This window comes from Enhydra lutris, unplaced genomic scaffold (assembly GCF_002288905.1).
Source record: "Enhydra lutris kenyoni isolate GAN:26980312 unplaced genomic scaffold, ASM228890v2 scaffoldscaffold13, whole genome shotgun sequence".
Classification (NCBI taxonomy): Eukaryota; Metazoa; Chordata; class Mammalia; order Carnivora; family Mustelidae; genus Enhydra; species Enhydra lutris.
In genome coordinates, this window is record NW_019154097.1 from 30,071,899 (window position 1) to 30,092,764 (window position 20,866).

The 20,866-nt window shown below is 48.2% G+C and overlaps 1 protein-coding gene across 2 annotated transcripts in view; it reads right to left on the reverse strand.

Moving 5' to 3' along the window:
* LOC111145815 (golgin A1) overlaps positions 1–20,866 on the reverse strand; it is a 46,576-nt gene that overhangs the window by 7,843 nt on the left and 17,867 nt on the right. For both annotated transcript variants that reach the window (XM_022501063.1, XM_022501062.1), the window contains exons 11-18: positions 14,735–14,860; positions 12,858–12,953; positions 9,848–9,943; positions 8,222–8,371; positions 7,350–7,445; positions 1,751–1,840; positions 674–776; positions 391–548 (exon numbers count right to left, since the gene is read on the reverse strand). In XM_022501063.1, the coding sequence (XP_022356771.1) occupies positions 391–548; positions 674–776; positions 1,751–1,840; positions 7,350–7,445; positions 8,222–8,371; positions 9,848–9,943; positions 12,858–12,953; positions 14,735–14,860 (915 nt within the window). The remainder of the gene's footprint in view (positions 1–390; positions 549–673; positions 777–1,750; positions 1,841–7,349; positions 7,446–8,221; positions 8,372–9,847; positions 9,944–12,857; positions 12,954–14,734; positions 14,861–20,866) is intronic.

The window sequence follows — 20,866 nt, forward strand, 5'->3', positions numbered from 1 at the left end:
ATCACAAGCAGGCAGAGAGGCAGGCAGAGAGAGAGGGGGAAGCAGGCTCCCTGCTGAGCAGAGAGCCTGATGCGGGGCTCGATCCCAGAACACTCAGGACACTGAGATCATGACCTGAGCCGAAGGCAGAGGCCCTAACCCACTGAGCCACCCAGGCGCCCGGCACCTCCACTTTAAAGACAGGAAGCTGGAGCACAGGGCAGCGACCTGCCCCACAGCCCGGAGCTAGTGAGCACCAGCTGTGTATTCCTGTAATTCCAACCCCCCGCGTCCCCCCAACCCCGACGTCTTCCCGCCTCTTCACGGCCAACTGCAGCGGTCAGCCATTTGTCCTGCCGCAGCGCACACTGTGGCCACCACGCCCGGCCCGTGGCTCCGGTGGGGACTTACGTGTGGCTCGGGCACCGACAGCACCAAGCCCTGGTCCGGGCTGGGCAGCCTCAGCACATCGTCCGCTGCAGCAGCTTCGGCCTCCTCCGCCCTCAGGCTCTGCAGGGCCTCCAGCTCACTCTGCAGCTGGTGCATCTGCGACAGGGCAGAGTCGTGACCTAGGCCCGGGGTGGGGGGGCACCGTCAGCCAGGTGACTCCATGCCGCTTCCTGCCTAGGCCACTTCCGGGCAGGGACACCGGGTGGGAGCAGATCAGAAGGCTCAACAGGGGAAAACTCCTCACCTTTCTTCAGCTGGAAAATCTCCTGCTCTTTCTGGAGAATCACCTCAGTTTTTTCCTGCAAAGTCCGCTCCTTCTCCTCTATGACAGCTGTGAGGTCAGCAGCCTTGGACAGAAAGACCAACATGACGAGGTTGGCAGCAGTCACCCTGTTTCCCCCAGAAGGAATCTCTACTTTCCCCTTACCCATGAATCCCTCCCTACAGTCCACAGCCTGGAACACCTGCCAGCTCAGCTCTGCTAGTCTGGGCACGCGCGGGGCCGGGGCCTCACTGCCCACCTGGCCTACGCTGGGCCTCCCGGACATGTGGCCTTCTGGGTCCTGACTGCCTGCCACATGCCTGGCATTTGATACACGTGACCCTGTCACACAGGTTTGTTACACCTCCTGAAAGGTGTAATTATCCTAAAGTCTTTCCAGATGCAAGTAAGACTCACATTTGTTAAGGACTTACTGAAGGCTTAGGGCCCATTAACTACCAGGTCTGGGACCTGACACTGAGTCTATCTGAAAAGGAAGGCATTTCCCACCCTTCCCACTGACAGCTCAACTGTATTATACAGTCTTGGGGGCCTGCGGCCAGTGATGGCCCCCTCACAGAATTAAGAGCCCAATAACGGGGCACCTGGGTGGCTCAGTTGGTTAAGCGGCTGCCTTCAGCTTGGGTCATGATCCCAGGGTCCGCATTGGGCTCCTTGCTCAGCAGGGAGTCTACTTCTCCCTCTCCCTCTGCCTCTGCCTGCTGCTCTGCCTACTTGTACTCTCTAATAAATAAAATCTTTAAAAAAATTAAAAAAAAAAATTAGAGCCCAATAGGTACCCGGATATGGCTTTTCGCCAGGTAAGCTTTAGAACAATAACTGACCATCAAAAATCAAAAAATGCCTATACTGTGAGGTGAGGCTTTCTTTATAACACTTTTCTCCTACCTTTCGAGAGACCTCAGGGGAATCATTCAGTGGATGGCATTCCTGAGACCTAGGTCCAGCACCCGTCCTGGACTCAGGGAGGTAGGCTGGTCCTACTGAGGCTGGCACACCCCACCCCAGGGCTCACACTCCCGCGTCCGGAGGGGCTACCTGCTGCTGGAGCTCCTCCCTCTGCTTCCGCACTTCGTCCAGGGCTTGAGCCATGGCCACACTCACGATTTCTCTTTGGCTCCATTCTTCCTACGATACAGAAAACAGGTAGGAGATTGCGTCTCAAAACTCATTCCACAGTTTTTAGCTGCGCACTACCTGAAGCCCATCAAGGATATGGTCTTACAGGGCCAGATTAACGTTCGTCTTGCTTCTCCAGGCGCCCGGGCTGCCCTCTCCCCGCAATGCCTTCTGTATCCCTCCAGGAACTGTCCTGCTGGGCAACCCACCGGCCTCTCTGCAGATGGGCACACTGCGGGGGGTTGGTTATCCCCTGGGTCAACCATCAGTTCCTGGGCCAAGGTTAGGGGACCAAGAACCTGAAGAGAAGAACTGGTCTAATGAAATCAACATAGGACAAGAAGAAAGACTCCTAAGCCCAACTGAATGGACTAGAGCAACCCAATTACGGGGAAAAATAAGAAGCAATTACTGAACTGTAATAGGACAAAATGCCACAAACTCATCAAAATTATCTATTTTATAGAAGAGAAAAAGGCTCTGCGAGGTTCATGTGCCTGCGGTCCCACAGCTAGCAGGACAACCGGGTTGCAAGCCAGCATCTGCCTGAGCTCAGACTCCGCCACCCAGAATATTTCCTACGTGGACCAGGGCTGCCTCCTCAGCCTTCCCCAGAGCACAGGAACTATCTCCTGACAAACACAGCAGTCCTATTTCCTGCAACAGATGCCGGGCTCACTGCTCAGTCCCCAGACTTCTCAGGTGCCTTTGTTCTGGTCAGAGAAGTCTGTTTTTCCGGTCAACCCAGGATCACTGCATTTCTGGGGGTAAGAGCCTCATCGCTGCTCCTCCCCATTTCCACCCTGCAGTTCCAGGTGGTGCTGGTAGGGTTGCCGGTACCGATACGCCCATCTTGTGGCCACCGAGATAAGCATGTGGTTCAGACCTGGCCAATCCCAGTACTGCAGCCCTGGGCCAAACTGACCGGTCCAAGGGGTGGCTCTGTCACCTCAGAGGGACCAAAGTTCCTTTTTATATCAGATGCCTTTTTTATAAGGCGAAGCCTCAGGGGAGAAGCCCTCTTTCCGGAGCTGGCATGTTACCAGCTTGGAGCTGCTGTGGTGATGTCCACTCAATTTGTCGGCCGCAGTGGACATCGTGGAGAAGCAAGGCCAACAGCTCGGGTAACTGACGGTAGGAAGCAGCATGACACAGGGAGAAAAGAGACCTGAGGCCCCGCACCCCCTGGTTCCTGTTGGACAGGTCTTTCTGGTTCTATGAGCTACTTATCTCCCCTACGGACACTTCCCTTTCCACGGATGCCGGTACAAGGTGGTTCGTGGAGGGAGAGGCCAGCCTCCTGGCCAGGGGCGTTCTGGATCCAACCATGGAATTGTTAGAACTGACCTTCCGTTGAGTCCATCTCTAGCAATGACGAGAAGAACGGGCGCCTGAATTCAAGAGGAGGGAGACCCTGCCCCACCCCCAGACAAAATCCCTCATCAGGGGTGGCTCTGTTGAAGCAGGGGATGCAGTTCTGAAACCCTGGCCCGTGGGGGCAGAGGGGAGCTCTGACCGCCGATGTCTGAGAGGGCTGGCAGGCCGACCAAGGGAAGGCCAGGAAAGCAGCTGAGGGCGGGAACTGGACTCAAAGCCCCTCCCTGCCAGGCACCGTCCAGGGCACTCCTCCTCAGGTCACACTGGGCCCTCAGGCTAATCCTCTTGAAGGCAAGGGGGAACAGGTTCGGTTTAAAAAAAAGAAAAAAAAAAAAAAAGGAAGTTAGATTCCCTCAAGAACCAGCCAGTGAGGGGCCACATGGCTGTGAGGTCCACACTGCGGCCACAGAGCCACACCCGGTCCAGGACTGTGGGACTCAGGCCCTCGGCACTGCTCAGTGTGGCGCCTGTCACCGGGCTCCCCGCCTCCAGCAGCTCTCTGCACCTGGGAATGCCTTCCCTGAGTGAATTCTAAATATGTATGCACCTAAAAATAGTGCTTCCAAACACCTGAAGCAGAGATCGGCAGAATGAAAGAGAAAAAGAGACAAATCCGTGATCATAGCTGCAAGAATCCGCACGCCACCCTTACTAACTGATGCAACAGGAAAACAAAAAAGAAAAATCAGAAAACACAGAGATTTGGACAATACTTTCACCCAACTTGATCTAAGGGGCACTTAGAGAACGCTTTCCCCACAGCCGCAGGGCGCTGAAATAGTTCCCAGACAGACGACAGGCTGGGTCATAAAACAAGCCTCAATAAGTATCAAAGAACTGAAACCAGTGTGTGTGTTGTCTGACTATAATGGTATTAACTAGAAATCTAAGATATTGAGAACATTCCCCAAGCGTGTGAAAATGAACCACACTTCCTAACGACCTGTGTGTGTGCGCTGGCTTTTCAAGTTACTGCCTACCGACCTCGCTCCTCGCTCCCCCTTTTATATTCTGCTTTGCCCTACTATGCCTGGGACTCAGCAAACCCCATTTCTGCTCATCGAGCTGGTTCCATATGAGTCTCCGCCAACAGGAGGAGCTCGAGGGAGCCTGGAAGGCACAGGCATGGAGCAAAAGACCTGCCCCCCCCCCCCCCCCCGCCCCCGTCAGCTTCGGTTTCTGTGAGCCAGGATGCTTCACGGGGGCAGAAGCAATTTTGTCCTGAGGCAGCAGGTTTTTCCCAAGAGTGGGGCTGAGTTCATTCTCTGCCTTGTTCCCCCGACACACACTAGGCACCCACTGAACAGCGTCCCTCGCTCAGAGGTCTGTGTGTCAGATCTGTGGGGCTCTTTGTCTTAATTCCTAATAATTCCACCTCTTTTTTTGAAGATTTTATTTATTTATTTGACAGAGATCACAAGTGGGCAGAGAGGCAGGCAGAGAGCAGCAGGGGGACGTTGGGGGGAAGCAGGCTCCCCGCTGAGCACAGAGCCTGATGTGGGGCTCGATCCCAGGATTCTGAGACTGTGACCTGAGCTGAAGGCAGAGGCTTAACCCACTGAGCCACCCAGGCAACCCCATAATTCCACCTTCTTTGCTTTGTTCCCTAAGTTGTAGCCATTCTTGCAGTGGCTACGTTTGTGATAGCTTGTAACTGTTTCTGTGAAAACCTTACATGAGAACATAAATTCTCAAATAACCGGTATGGTTCTTTCCCCTGACTGGACCATGATGGACACACTGCAGGACAGATTTTCTGTTTCTTCTTGTGTACATTAGTTGCAATGATCATTACTCCTCATTCTTTCTTACTGCCTTACATCTTACCCGTGTCTATCTAGAATCTTCCTTAACTTGAACGATGCTCTCTAGCACTTCCTTTAGTGCAAATCTGTTGGTGACTAATTCCTTGTTTCTGTTTTATTGGTTTTTCTAGTTCTACTGTACGCTGTGTCTAGGTATAGATTTTAAAATTTATCCTGGGGTGCCTGGGTGGCTCAGTGGGTTAAAGCCTCTGCCTTCGGCTCAGGTCATGATCTCAGGGTCCTGGGATCGAGCTCCGCATCAGGCTCTCTGCTTAGCAGGGAGCCTGCTTCCTCCTCTCTCCCTGCCTGCCTCTTTGCCTACTTGTGATCTTTGTCTGTCAAATAAATAAATAAAATCTTAAAAAAAATTAAATCTTTTTAAATACTAAATAAAATCTTTAAAAAAAAATAACTGCTTCAGTCTCACCTGTGCATTCCCTTCTGAACTCCCACTGACCTGGGCTCAGGCACCTCCCAGGATCCTGTCTTTTATCATGCCTTTTCTGTGTTTCTCTCTGTCCTTCTTTCCACTTCACTAATTCTCTCGAGTTCTAATTGGCTCTTAAATATATTTTTTTAAACGTATTATTTTTTAAAATCACTTTCCTGAAATATAACTAACACCACACTGCACAATGTGGTGAGTTCGGGTGAAGCCATCACCACAATAAAAACCGTGAAAATACTCATTACCTCCGAAAGCTTCCGTGTGCCCTTTTGGTCTACCACGTTCTTCGTTCCAGCTCTACATTCTCTGGCTCTGATGTTCTAATTTGTTTCTCCTTAAACACTACTGTCTTTTAGAATAACATCCAAATCTCTGCTGAAATTTTCAATTTTGTCCTTTATGCCCTTAAACATAGTAAGTGATTTAATATCTGAACCTCCTAACAGGTCTTCCTCCTTCTCTACTTGCTTCCTTTCCAGAACATTTTTCTACAAAGAGCCAGAGTAATTGTTTTAATACAAAACGTCTCCCTCAACCCTCTCAGGCCCCATCCCTCTTCAGGAGCTTCGTATCGTCGCTCAATAAACTCTGCTGCTCACCAAAACCAAACAGAACGAAACGCCGCACGAAACTTCTTCCAGCATTTTGCTTAACCCTTGCAACTACTTCCCTGCCTGCCTGCTCTCATCTTGCTCTCCCCCAGCCCACTGAGCGGCAGCCACACTGACCTTTGTGCTGTTCTTGGAACAAACTAAGCTTTTTTCTGCCTCAGAGATTTTCTATTTGCTATTTCTTCGGTCTGGACTATTCCCTTCCCAAACGTGCACACCGCATGACTCAGGGCTTGTGCTCAAATACCACTGTAGCCCTCCCTAACCCCCCGGTTTACAAGAGTCTCCTCCTCCCTACTCTGCCCCTCACTCTGCTTTACTTTCCCAGCATCCAGGACCACTGCTTAGCTGCCGTCTCCAGTTACAGGCTCCACAGGGGTAAAGTTCTGCCTGTTTTGCTCCTATCCCAGCACCTAGAGTGGTTACTACCCGTACTGCAATGTCTGCTGAAGGAACATATGGAAACAGCTCGGACCCCAAGGCACAGGCTTCCCACGGTTTGGCACCTCCGCCCGAGCAGCGGCCTCACCCAGTCGAGACTGTTCTGAACGCGGATTTCATGCAGGCTTGCAGCGGGGGATGTTCTGAGAAGGCCTCTGCCAAAAGTCCCCCAAGATCCCTGGGTCATGACCAAGTTGGGCAAGCACTGCGATGATCCATCATCTAAGGGCTCCTTTGAAAGGGGACAGAGGAGCCTGGAGGCCTCTACGGAAGCAGCAGAAACTCTCTTTCCTTGGCATCCAGCTATGTCCAGGCAGAGACGCGGGTGAGGTCTGATGAAAGCGCCAAGTTCTCAGGAGGGAAAGGGACAGTCCAGCAGACTGTCCCTTCATCTCTACAAACGGCCTCTGACAGAAACGGGTAAGATCCTTACGACCACTTGAGCCCGTGCTTCCCTGGTCCCACGGGAAAGCTCAATGACACTGGTGCTGACGGCATGACTTTCAGGCTGTGTGGATGGTGACCCAGAGGTGGAGCGGGCTGAGTGAAGTCAGACCAGCATCGCTTGGAACTAACCATGGAACTTGGACAAATTACTTCTCCTCAGAGCCTCAAATGACATTAAGTACTAAATGAGCCTAATTCTTCCTACCATCCTGGATCACTGAGAGGAATTAATGAGGTGACAATTTCCAGCAAACGTCTAAGAGAACTGTTGAACAAATGCTAGTTCACGCCCTCTCCACTTGGAGTACAGAACGTTCCCTGGGCTGCCCCAAACACACGTGTAAAAGACGGGCCACTGCCGTGACACGCTGGCGCCACCAGATAAATACCTTTAGCTTCTTCAGCTCAAGCTGGTGGTGTTGTAAAGAACGTTCACATTCATTCTTACTTTCTTTGAGGGCTGCGTTTTCTTGCTCCAGATGTGTCTGCAAATTGAGAAAAGCATGTGTGAGAAGAAAAGGCTTTACCCTATTTCCCCAGGGCACCGTCCTACAGACACGGAGCCTTTTTATTTTTTTATTTTTATTTATTTTTTAAAAAAGATTTATTTATTTATTTATTTGACAGACAGAGATCACAAGCAGACAGAGAGGCAGGCAGAGAGAGAGGGAGGGAGGAAGCAGGCTCCCTGCCGAGCAGAGAGCCCGATGTGGGGCTCGATCCCAGGACCCTGGGATCATGACCTGAGCCGAAGGCAGAGGCTTTAACCCACTGAGCCACCCAGGTGCCCCATGGGGCCTTTTTAAAATGCACCCCCACCCTGTGTGTCACTGCAGGGGCGGGGGACAAGAATGGGGCAGGGTCAGGAGGAACCGGCCGACACAGGCCTCACAAGAAGAAACATGGCACCTGACCCGGAAGATGGGGAACAGGGAGGGGACCAGAGAGAGGGCGAGACCACGCTAGAGGAACCAGAACACTGCGGAGACACAGTGGGAAGAAGCTGAAGGGGCTGCTCAGGAAATGCCAGCAAGTCCCTGCGCCGCCCCGAAGAAAAGCAAAGCCATCTGTTTGGGGTTTGAGAAAAAGCAGCCTTTTTACAGCCAATCTCATGAGCAGGTGCCTTGCTAGAAAGATGAAAATGGCTCCAAAAAGTGGTTCCCTCGTTCAGAGGGGGGGTTGTTCTCCCGTCAATGCCCTGGCTGCCCAGCACGCAGGAAGCCGGCGCTCCCAGCCGGGCCTCACCCTCCTCCCCACTCACCACCTCTTGCTCCGCGGCCGTCTGTTCAGCCGCCCGCGCTCTCTCCAGGGCAGCGAGCTGGGCCTCCAGCGTGCGGATGCGCTCCGTGCCCTGCCGCTCCCGAGCCAGCACCTGCTGCTGCGCCAGGCCGCTCTCTCTGTTTGCGGCGGCCTATGCAGGGGGAGGACAGGCACCCATGGGGATGGCGAGGAACCCCTTCTCTCCCTCAGCGATCCAAAGATGGGTGTCCAGTAGAAACAACTCTCCTTCTGATCTCTGGTCTGGGTGCTGCTGAGGTCCCCACCTGCAGCTCTGTCTACTGCCCCTGGCCTGTTCAGAAGCTGACATCTGGGGCTGGTCTCGGGGCTGGGGGAACACCTTAGGGCACCAGCCAGTCTGAAGACACAGCCTTCCTTCACCCTACTTGGTGCTCACTTTGACGACTGAGGGTTTTCCTGGGGAGGCGGTGTAGATCTTCTTCAACTTATGATGGGGTTGCGGCCCAATAATCCCATTGTTAAGTTGAAAATATGAAGTCAAAACAAGCATCACAGCTTAGCCTAGCCTACGTTAAATGCTCAGAACAGGGGCGCCGGCTGGCTCAGTCACTCACTGCATGTGGCTCGATCTTGGGTTCTCAGTCTGAGCTCCACACTGGGTGGAGAGATTATTTAAACATAAAATCTTAAAAAAAATTTTTTTTTTTAAATTTCTCAGAACACTTACATTAGCCTACAGCTGGGCAAAGCTTATTTTATCCTGAAGTGTTGAATAGCTCATGTAATTTGGTGAATGCTGTTCTCAGAGTGAAAAACAGAAAGGCTGTACAGGTACAGAACTGGTTGTTTACCCTGTGATCGTGTGGCAGCCTAGGAGACGGGGCTCCCTGCCACTGGCAGGCACTGAGGGAGAGTACTGGACTGCCCATCGTTAGCCCAGGAGAAGCTTAAACTTCAAAATTTAAGTACAAGTTTCTACTGAAGCCATACTGATTTTGCACTCATAAAGTCGAAAAATCACAGAGCTAAACCATCATAAATTAGGGACCATCTGTATAATACAGCGATGGTGAACAAGAGCTTTGACCTAAGAAAGTGAGGGTTTTGCCATTTACTAGCTGGGACACCACCACGACCACTGGGTTATTGATCCAGTTTTTCCGAACCAGCATCCTCTAGAGAATGAGGCCAACTGCACGTAGCCCTCAGGTCTACAGCAAGGACTGAGTGAAACATGGGCAGGATACTCAGCACAGTGGCTGGAATGGCAAACACGCAGTAAATACTTCTCTAGCTCTCTAGTTTCTAACCCAACACCCCACGTGGGGCTGCGACGGCTGGCCAAGCCCTTGCCACGTTCTTCCCAGAGCCGGGACCCGTTCTCTGCAGCCCTGGCTGCGAGCCACCCCTCTAACAGCCCCAGACAGAGGCTGGGTCCTCCGGCCAGCCGTCAGAGGGGAATCAGGCTCTACCTCCTGGGGTAACCGGGCTCCGCCAGCAGGTCCTGACTCACCCCACGCGCACTGCCCACCTGCTCACATCCAGCGCCACGACTGTATGGAGAGTTGGGTCCAGATACCTCGGCGGAGCGAGCTGGGGCAGCGGCAAAGGCGTAAAGGGCAAGCCCTGGGGGCCCAGAACCACTTACGAGCTCCTGAATCCGAGCCTCCTGGGCCGCCGCGACATCCCCGCTGTGCTTCAGCTTCTCCTCTGATGCCAGCAAGCTCTGCTCGAGTTCCTTCACCTGAGGGGGAAGAGGAGCCTTCTTTCATTCAAAAGAAGCTGAAGTGTGGTTAACAAATGGCTTTAAAAAATCAAATCCATTTACATCGTAAAACGGGTACATTATAGAAAAATTTTAAGTTAGAAAAAAGACACCGATACATCTACCATTCTGCAATGCCACCAGTCTAACGTCTTTTCCTCTGGTGCATTTTTTTAACTTTTTTTTTTTAAACAACTCTGTACACAACTCTAGGAAAACTATGCATTTTTCCTCCTCACTCAAGGTTCCTTCTGCGTTCCCACGTGTTCTTCCGAACTTAGATCGTTTGTCTCAAGGACACCTCACAATCCACTAAACCACGGCCGCCGGTGCTGGCCCCACGGCGGTTCCCGCTTGCCCATCTGAGACGACACATTAGTGAACGTCCTCACCCAACATTCGGTGACCTGGTTTGAGCCACTTCCTTAGGACACATTCCCGGAAGTGGGATGACTGCTCGTGGCACAAACTTTCACTCATTCCACAGACATCAGCCCGTCTGACTTGGCAGTGGGGCGGGCGGCCGTCCCGCAGACAGGACCACACCCGGTCCACCCCGCTGGATGTGGCTCTCCAACGGGGCATTCTGATCGGGTTCGAGCCACCTTTGCCCATCTCCCTGGTAAAGTCCTCTTGTTTGTTGAATAAGGTCTGACCTTGAGGAAGTTTATTATTAAAACATAAACACAAGGGAAATTGCAGCTTTGTCAAGGGGAAGTAGGTACCGAATGAGGGAAGGATACTTTCAGGTCTCATGGTTCCTCATAAACATTCACATGGAAGACTGAGCTGAAGCAACCCCCAGAGAACGCTGTATTTCCACAGAGGAGGACGGTAATGTTACTCATCCAGGATCACGAATTTTATTAGTGGTAGAGCCAGAACTGAAGCCTAGTTTTTTAAAGTCCTGGGTTCAGAAAGCAGCTACCCAAATCTCAACTTGGAGGAAGCACTCAAGAAAGATTCAGGTCCTCCAGAGATTAAGCACAGAGTTATAATATGACCTGGCAATTCCATTCCTGGGTATAAACCCAAGAGAAATGAAAGTAAAAGCTCACACAAAAATCTTGTTCATAGCACTACGCTAATATTTATTATTCACAGTAGCCAGAAGGTGGAAATAACCCAAAAACCATTGACAAATGATGGGTTTGGGGGCACCTGGGTGGCTCAGTAGGTTAAGCGTCTGCCTTTGGCTCAGGTCATGATCTCAGGGTCCTGCGATCGAGCCCCACATCGGGCTCTCTGCTCAGCAGGGAGCTTGCTTCCCCCTCTCTCTCTGCCTGCCTCTCTGACTACTTGTGAGCTCTCTCTCTGTGTCAAATAAATAAACAAAATCTTAAAAAAAATGACAAATGAAGGGATAAACAAAACATGGTACATATGAAGGAATGAAAGCTTTTTAAAAAAAAAAACTTATTCAGCCCTGGGGCACCTGACTGGCTCAGTGGTACAGCATATGACTCATGATCTCGGGGTCATGAGTTTGAGCCCCATGTGTGGTGTGGCATTTAATTAAATTTAAAAAAAGGGCTTATTCAGCCTTAAAAAGGAATGAAATTCAGACACATGCTACAACATGAATGAACCTTGAAAACATATGTCAAGTGAAATCAGCCAGACACAAAAGGTCACATACTGCATGATTCCGCTAATATGAGATTACTAGAGTAGTCAAATTTATAGGGATAGAAAGTAGAATGGTGGTTGCCCAGGCTGGGGGTGGGAGAAAGTGGGAAGTCAGTATTTAATGGGGACAGAATTTCAGTTTGAGAAGATGAATACGTTCTGGAGATGATGGCGGTGATGGTTACACAACAGTGTGAATGTGCTTCATGCCACTGAGTTGTACCCTAGAAATGGCTGAAATGGTAACTTTTATGTCATGTTTATTTTATTGCAATAAAAAGACAGATATTCAGAAACAGAACTGAATTCTAATAAAGCAAGCTGTACTGAGAAATACAGAGCTTCAGGCATATTTATCAGGAGATAAGATTTTAAAAATGAGCTAAGTATTTGCTCTGGTCTGAGTGTTTGCGTGCCCCCATATTCATGTGGAAATCCTAAGGCGGGAAGAGACGATGTGACAGTAACAGGAGGTGGGGCCTCTGGAGGCGCTTAGGTCATGAGGGTGGAGTCCACATGATGGGATCAGGGCCCTTATGAACGAGGAGGCCCCACCTCGTTCGTAAGAACAAGGATCTTAAGATCCCTTACCCCTTCCACCACTTCACCCTCACCCACTGGCAAACAAACAAACAAATGGCTGGACGAGGCAGCCATGCAGATGCAGAACCCCGCATGCGCTCTGGGGGAGTAGAGCATGGGGCAGCCCCTGCAGGAATGTTCTTGTCCTACTTAGTCCCATTAGGTCATATACATTCTCTGTCCTGGAGGTGACAGGGACAAGGCTGCTGGGTGCAGTGGAGCCTGTGGGGAGAGGGGCGGCAGCTGCGGCAAGGTGGATGTCCGGCATCTGGTAGATAGCCACCAGGTAGAGCAGCGAGCACAATGACGTGGACACGGACCCAGCGGAGTGGGTGAAGGGGACTGTGTGCGTAGCACCGCAGCGCTTACATAACTTGCATATGTGCGCACACAGCAAGGCCGCCCACTTTACGGTAACCCCACACACAGGGATCTGTATCAACTCCATCAGAATGGGTTCCAGTGGGAGGGAAGGGAACGAGGATAGAAGGGAAGAAGCAAGAGATGCTATGTGGAACCATGGTGCCGATGAGGCAAGAAGGAAGGTAACACGGGCCTGCGGAAATTAAGAGCCAAAACAGTCCCTTCCAAAGAAAACCTCTGAGCTCAGTGGATTCTCCCCCAGTGATGTCCAACCAAGCTCCCACCCAGACCCAGAAATCCCTGCGAGTGAGGTCAGTACCCGAGTCTCCAGGACGTCAATGGCCTTGGCCTGGCTGCTTCCGGCTGCCAAGAGCTGCTGTCTGGCATCCTCCAAATTCTGCTCAGCAACAGTTTTCTGTAAGTTGAAAGACGAGTAAATGAAAACAGTCATTTTTCCACTGAATGCTTGTTGATGTCTACTATAGACTGTGATTTGTTCGAGGCACAGGGGACACAAAGGCATTAAAAATAACAGCTGAGATAAAAATTCACATATCATGAAGTACACATAGATAAATCTGACATACTCCTTTGACCTTGAGCCTGAGGCAAAGACTAACAAAAAAATTAAGAGAGTGCAATTAGTGCCTGTGAAAATGCCTAGAGCAGGCCACTCACTGCCTCAGGAAAGTGGGTGGCTTCCTAATTCCCAGGCGGCCTGGGGTGGGTGGATGGGAGCACCGGGCAGAGTCATGATCAGTGGAGTCGTGAAACAGCCCGGGACACTCGGGGAGCTACAACCTGCAAAAAGCTACAGCAATAGTGGATTCAGGTCAAGAAGTAAGACCAGAAAGTCAGGCAAAGGGGCAGATCATGGGAACCTTTTAATGCTGCAGAAAAGAGTCTGAATTTAATTCGGTAGGCAATATTTTTTAAAGTGGGGTTGTCCACACACTGGACAAGGTTAGATTACCTTGGTGAGGGAGGCAGGTGGTTGTTAACCTTGAGGTCTAACATCCGGCCTACTGAAAACGGGATTCCTGGCAGCAGGAATAGACTCTACACAAAGTGCCCAGGTACCTCCTGTGCACACTAAGCTTTGTAGTAATGACGATGGCCCAATACTAAGGACCATGATATTAAGAGCTGAAATACACAGAGACCCTACCTACTACGTTTTAGAGTTTCATTCCACACACTTCACATATTGTAACTCCTTGAATCCTAACAATTCTATTGTTTGGTACAATTATCCACCCTATTTCACAGAGGAGAAAACAAAGATTGAGTTACTTGCTCTAAGTCACCAATTAGTAAGTATAAGATACGAGATACAAACCTAGGTAGTCTGATTCTAGAAATCAATTTACACCCCAAACCCAAGCTAGACACACTGTAGGCTGCAGGGGAGCTGCAGAAGAAGGTTAAGGGAGCGAGGCGGCCAGGAACAGCAGCTTGGCAGTGGGCGCAGTGGGCGCGGAAGACTGCCTCAGGGGTGAGGGAGGAGACTGCGGCTGCGTAGGCCAGTCTGGAGACCCTGCTCGGGACTAGCCCAGAGTTGCTGGAAGCCCTGAAGTACGACACTAGCAGTGGAGATGGAGATGTTTAGCTGAAAGGAAGACAGTGAGGATCTAATCTAGGCCCAAGGCCTTGGCTTTGTCACCTTTGTCACGGTGAGGTCAGTCACTTGGATACAAAGAGGAGGAGGAACAGAATATGGGCAGAGAATGGGCTCAGGCCTGATAAGAAAGCAAGTTCACCTACACCACTGGGGAAAAGGCCAGTCTACTCAACAGCCTCGCTCAGGAAAGGGGGGGTCTCCTCACTGCCGAAGGCGACTCTTGCTCACGCCATAGGCAAACAGTGATGACTGGCAGGCAGCCACTGGAAACCGCGTGTGGAAGAGAACGGGGTGCTAAGATAAGACAGCCCAAGTGGCATAAATCACCAGGTGGGTGATGCCACTCATTCCTGAGCACCTCTGAATGAAGCTCTCCTTTTGCTGAGGAAAACGTGGCACACACAGGTGACTGTTTTTGCTGTAAGCAGGACAATCAGAAGTTAGAGGGAGTGCTCGTCTCTCCCAGCTGCTTGTGGCCCTTCTGGCTCTGTGGCTCTAGGACTGTAGGAAACCTCCAGGATTCCCACCCCCTCCCCAGCAGCGGCTGTCCCAAGAGAGCGCCTGTCCCAAGTTACCTCTTTCAGCAGTTCTTGCACGTGTTCTTCTCCTGATAAGTTCTGCTCTAGTCTCTTCTCCAAGGACAAGACCTTCTCCTGCAAATGGGTGATGAGGATTTCCTTCTCTTGAGTCTCAGCAGTGGCCTACAAGTGAAAGCAGAGATTACATTACACTATAACCCCTTTCTCCCTCCTACTTCCTGTCTCCTCTTGGACCATCACGTTTCCCCGAAATTCTGTTCTCAACTGCCTCTCAGAAGAATACACAGCTATGAAATCTTCCTTGAAAAGGGACACAGAAGATGCCAGACCAGAACCCAGCACCACCCTGTGCAGCAAGAAACAATCACTCATTCAACTAAGCAACTGACGATGTGGGAAAGAACAAGGTTATGACCTCAGTGGAATGCAGCCAAGACCCTGAGAAGATGCTCGTCTTCTTTAAGACAACCCGTTTGTACTGTCGTGATCTACTTCCTCTACTCTCACTAAGCACACATTTAATTCTACTAATCCATCCAACAGGACCTACGTCTTTATCCCAGATGCCAAACTTGGCAGAGGTAATCCCACTCAAGAAGGTCCCCACAAGCCCTACAAATGATCAACAGAACAATGTTCCTGGAAACGTGCGGCTGGGTGAAGCAGTAATGACGCCAGCGCCAGTGACTGAAGGGGTAAGAGAGAACTTCTAAACCACAGGATCACATTCACGCTGCCTCCCAGCACAGGAATCAGGGCAGAGCCACTGCACACCTCACACCCAGGCCCCAAACAAACAGCCATCTACTTTATCTCAGGCTCTCTCAGGCAATGATGGTGGTGGCGGCGGTGGCTCGGGACTTGGTTCCTCTGTTACCAATTTTTTAGTGCTGCTTAACGTCAAAGCAGAGGATCCAGGAAACTTTGATTACACAAGTTCTTAGATCCCCAGTGGTCCTTGCATCCACTGAAGATGCCCATTCTCTTCCTCTCCAAAAAAAAAAAAAAAAAAAAGAGAGAGATTGTATAGGGGATGCCTGGGTGACTTAGTTGGTTAAGTGTCTGCCTTCAGCTTGGGTCATGATCCTGGGGTCCTGGGATTGAGCACCGCATTGGGCTCCCTGCTCAGCGAAGAGTCTGCTTGTCCCTCTCCCTCTGCCCCTCCCCTCAGCTCGTGCTCTCTCAGAAAAAAAAAAAAAAAAAAGTCTAAAATAAAAAAAGTTCCTATAGCATCAACATCTTACGGTGAAGACCTGTACCTCCTCACAGGCACTCTGCTTACTCACTTTATGCTTCTGTTGATGTATCTTGAACTACAGACTTTTATGTTCAGCTTGGAACCCAGCCAATCTCTCCTTAGAATAAAATGTAGCAACTTGGGCTTAGGGTTTTAGGATGAAGCACTTGCCATTCTAAATTTTCACAGAGGGGCACATGGGTGGCTCAGTGGGTTAGGCGTCTGACTTCAGCTCAGGTCATGATCTCAGAGTCCTGGGTCTGAGATCCAGACCCAGGATCTGCATCAGGCTCCTCACTCCCTGCTGTCCCCCTTGCTCTGCCCCTCCCCCACTCATGCACGCGTGCTCTCTCTCTCAATAAAGTCTTTAAACAAATAATTCTCACATGGGTGAGAGTATAGGCAGTAGTGGATTCCAGAGATTGAACTCTCTAGATTCAAGTTTCCCTAATTCAGTAAACTTTTTTTTTTTTTAAGATTTTATTTATTTGACAGAGAGAGAGAGATCACAAGTAGGCAGAGAGGCAGGCAGAGAGAGAGGGAAGCAGGCTCCCCGCTAAGCAGAGAGCCCGACGCAGGGCTCGATCCCAGGACCCTGAGATCATGACCTGAGCCGAAGGCAGAGGCTTTAACCCACTGAGCCACCCAGGCGCCCCTAATTCAGTAAACTTTTATCAGTCTATACTGTGTGTAGTCTTCTGAGGATACAACCAGACAAAGTTCTGGACATGGAAGCAAGGGTGCTGGTGGTAAAGACACACAGACACACAAATAGTTATGAAACAATACAGTCACGTTGCAACACAGGGACAGACGAGGTGCTCTCTCAGAGTCAGGAGGGATTAACTGCGGAAATCGGCTCAGACCTCTCAACTAGGTAAGTCCAGGGAGAAGGGGGTTGGGGTAGAATGAGCATTCTGGGTAAAGCGCAGCACATGCAAAGAGGTGAGGGCCAAGTTCAGCATGACTAGGAAACAAGGAGAAGAGGTAAAGACAACTCCAAGTCTGTAACTTAGTTGCCTGGTGAAACGATATCACGACACCAAACAGAGAAGACAGGGAGAGAGAGTTTGATAGGAAGAAAAACAGTTTGGCCATGACGGCCAGTCATGGTGGGTCTCTCACTAACAATGCAATCTCTTAATGCGGAGCAAGATAGGGCAGCAGCAGCCAGAGTGTGCATAGCATGAGGAAGCACTGCCCATGCACCCTGGTCCTTAAGACAGCCCTTCACTGTGTCCATTTATAAGGACACTGAAGCTTAGGAACTAGCCCAAAGGCACGGGCCAGTGATAAATAAAAGATTCAAATTCAGGTCTTCTGGAGCCAAAGCCTGTACTCTTTCTACTACACATCTATGCGAACTTGAGAGATACAGGTGATTCTACAGTGAAAACCAAAGTTTTGGTGTTAGGCAGAGTTAGGAACAGAAAAAGAATCAGTCACCAATTTCCATTTAGTCTTCTTGTACACCATATCCCATATGAAACCCCCCTCTCCACTCTGGGTGCTTTACTTCAGGCCCCCAACACCTTATATGCTACATTATTCTTAATGGTGAGAAACTCAAAGCTTTTCCATTAAGATCACGTACAAGGTAAGGATGTCCCCTCTCATCAATCCTTTCCAATACTGTATTAGAAATCCTTGCTAATGTAATCAGATGAGAAAAGGAAATACAAGTACATAGACTGGGAAGAAAAACCTAAAATTGTCTTTGTTAGTAGATGACATGATCATCTATCTAGAAAAATCCAAATAAGTTGGCAGAAAACTCCCAGAAATAACAAGTGGTTACATAAAGGTTGCAGGATACAAGGCTGTTATACAAAAGCCAACTGCTTTCCTATGTACCAACAATAAACAAGTGGAATATGAGATTAAAAAACACAACTACCATTTACATCAGCACCCCCTAAAATGAAATACTTAGGTATAATCTAACGAAATAGGTGGAGATCTATGTGAGGGACACTACAAAACGCTGATGAATAAAGAAGAACCAAAAATGAAAACTAAATAAACGGATAGTCCATGTTCACAGGTAGAATGACTCAATATTGTTAAGCTATCAGTTCTTCCCAACTTGATCTATAGATTCAATGCAATCCCAATCAAAACCCCAGTGAGTTACCTTATGGATACCAATAAAATGATTTTAAAGTTTCTATGGAGATGCAAAAGACCCACAAAAAACAATACAATACTGAGGGGGAAGAACAAAGTTGGAGGACTGAGGCTACCTGACCTCAAGACTTATATGAAATTGCAGTCATCAAGACAGGATGGTATTGGTGAAAGACAAATAGATCAGCGGAACAGAAGAGAGAGCCCAGAAAGAGACCCCGACAAATATATTCGGTTGATTTTTGACAAAGAAGCAGAGGCAGTACAATGAAGCAAAGACAGCTCCTCAACAAATGGGGCTGGAACAAATGGCATCCACAGGAAAAAAATGAATCTAGACGTAGTGACCTTATATTCTTCATAAAAATTAACTCAAAATGGAGCACAGAACAGTAAAACTCAAAACTATAAAACTCCTAGAAGATAATATAAGGAGAAAACCTAGATGACCATGGGTATAGCAATCATTTGTTAAATATACCACTGAAAAATAAATAAATAAATAAACCACCGAAGGCATGATGCACAAAGGAAATTACTGATAAGCTAGACTTCACTGAAATTAGAAACTTCTGCTCTGCTAAAGACAATGTCAAGAGAATAAGAAGTCAAGCCACAGACTAGGAGAAAATATTTGCAAAAAACTTACCTGGTAAAAACTGCTATCCAAAATATAAAAGAAACTCTTAAAATTAACAATAAGAAAACAACCCAACAGAACAAGGCAAAGAATAAAAAAGGTGTAAGAATCTGAAACAAACAAAACCATCGTTATTCACAGATGACTGCTACTTAAGAAACTCAAAAAAATCTGTAGACTAGTTATTAAGCTTGTAAGAGTTAATAAATTGCAAAAATAAACAATACATAAAAGAACAGTACCTCAATATGCCAGCAACAAACACAGAAAGTAATTTTTATTTTTATTTTTTTTAAAGATTGTATTTATTTATTTGAGAGAAAGAGAGAGCATGAGAGGAGAGAGGTCAGCAGGAGAAGCAGACTCCCTGCTGAGCAGGGAGCCTGATGTGGAACTAGATCCTGGGACTCCAGGATCATGACCTGAGCCAAAGGCAGTTGCTCAACCAACTGAGCTTTCCAGGGGCCTCAAAAAGTAATTTTTAAAATGACACAATTTGCAACTGGTATAAAAAATAAAGTACCTAGGAATAAATTAAACAGTAAATAATAAACTTTAATGAAGAAAATCACAGAATCTTATACGCATTAAAAAAAAACAGATCATGTTCTTGGATAAAGAAAACTCACACCATAAAGTAATCACTGCTCTCCAAATGGATCTACAGATTCAATGCCATCCAATCAATATCCCCAAAAAATTTTTTGAGGAGTCTGACAAGCTGTTCTGTGAAAGAACAAGGGCCAAGAATATTCAAAATACTCATAAAAAAGAATTAGGTGAGTGGGGTGCCTGGGTGGCTCAGTGGGTTAAAGCCTCTGCCTTCAGCTCAGGTCATGATCCCAAGGTCTTGGGATCGAGTTGGCTCTCCACTCAGCGGGGAGCCGGCTTCCTCTTCTCTCTCTGCCTGCCTCTCTGCCTACTTGTGATCTCTCTCTCTGTCAAATAAATAAATAAATACTTAAAAAAAAAAAAAAGAATTAGGTGAGGAGATTGATCTTATCAGACACTAGGACTTGTCCTGACACCATAGCTAGTAAGGCGATGTACAGTATCATGCAAATACCACAGAGGCGTGTGGCCCAAAGCCCAATAGTTCCATGTACATTTGGAAACCTGAACCTGACAAAGCTGGCGTTGCAGACTGGCGAGAAAAGAACAGATTTTTCAGTAAATGGTATCACATTTTTTTTTTTTTTTTAAAGAGAAAGATCCCCTTCTCAAACCAAATTCATAGCTTAGGTGTATTAAAGACTTGACTGTAAAAAGCAAAACTATAAAACTTCCTATATAACAATATAGGAAAATAGCATTATGATCCTGGGTTAGAAAAGATTTCTTTAAAAAACCAAAAGTGGGGGCACCTGGCTGGCTCAGCCAGTAGAGCACGTGACTCTTGATCTGGGGGGTCATAGAGTTCAAGCCCCATGATGGGTGTAGAGATTACTTAAAAAAACACATAAATGAAATGGAAATCCCACTGAACAGGGGAACAATTATTTTAACAGTAAATAAATAAAAATAAAAAAGCTAAAGTGTGAACTTAAAGGAAAATAATAAATTCAACTATACTAAAATTAAGAGTGTATTTTCATCAGAACAGATCATAAAGGGTGTGAGAACAAGACAAAAACTGGGAGAAGACATTTGCGACCCATATAACTAACAAAGGAGCATGGCAGCTAGGATATATATAATGAACTCCTATAATCAAGGAGAAAAAGAAAACGCAGAACAGGCAAAAGAATTGAATGAGTACTTCACAGAAGAACAAGAATGACCAATAAGCATGAAAAGATAGTGTTACCTCATAGTAATCTGAGAAAAGCAAATTAAAATCAAGTTAAGAGGGGCACCTGGGTGGCTCAGTGGGTTAAAGCCTCTGCCTTTGGCTCAGGTCATGATCCCAGGTTCCTGGGATCGAGCCCTACATGGGGCTCTCTGCTCGGCAGGAAGCCTGCTTCCCCCTCTCTCTGCCTGCTTCTCTGTCTACTTGTGACCTCTGTCTGTCATATAAATAAACAAAAAAACCCACAAAATCTTTTAAAAAAATTAAAAAAAAATCACGTTGAGATAATATTTCATACTCACTAGACTGGCAAAAAATTAATGTCTGATAATACACCATGGTAGCAAGGAAACAGAACAAGTCAAGCAATCCCTT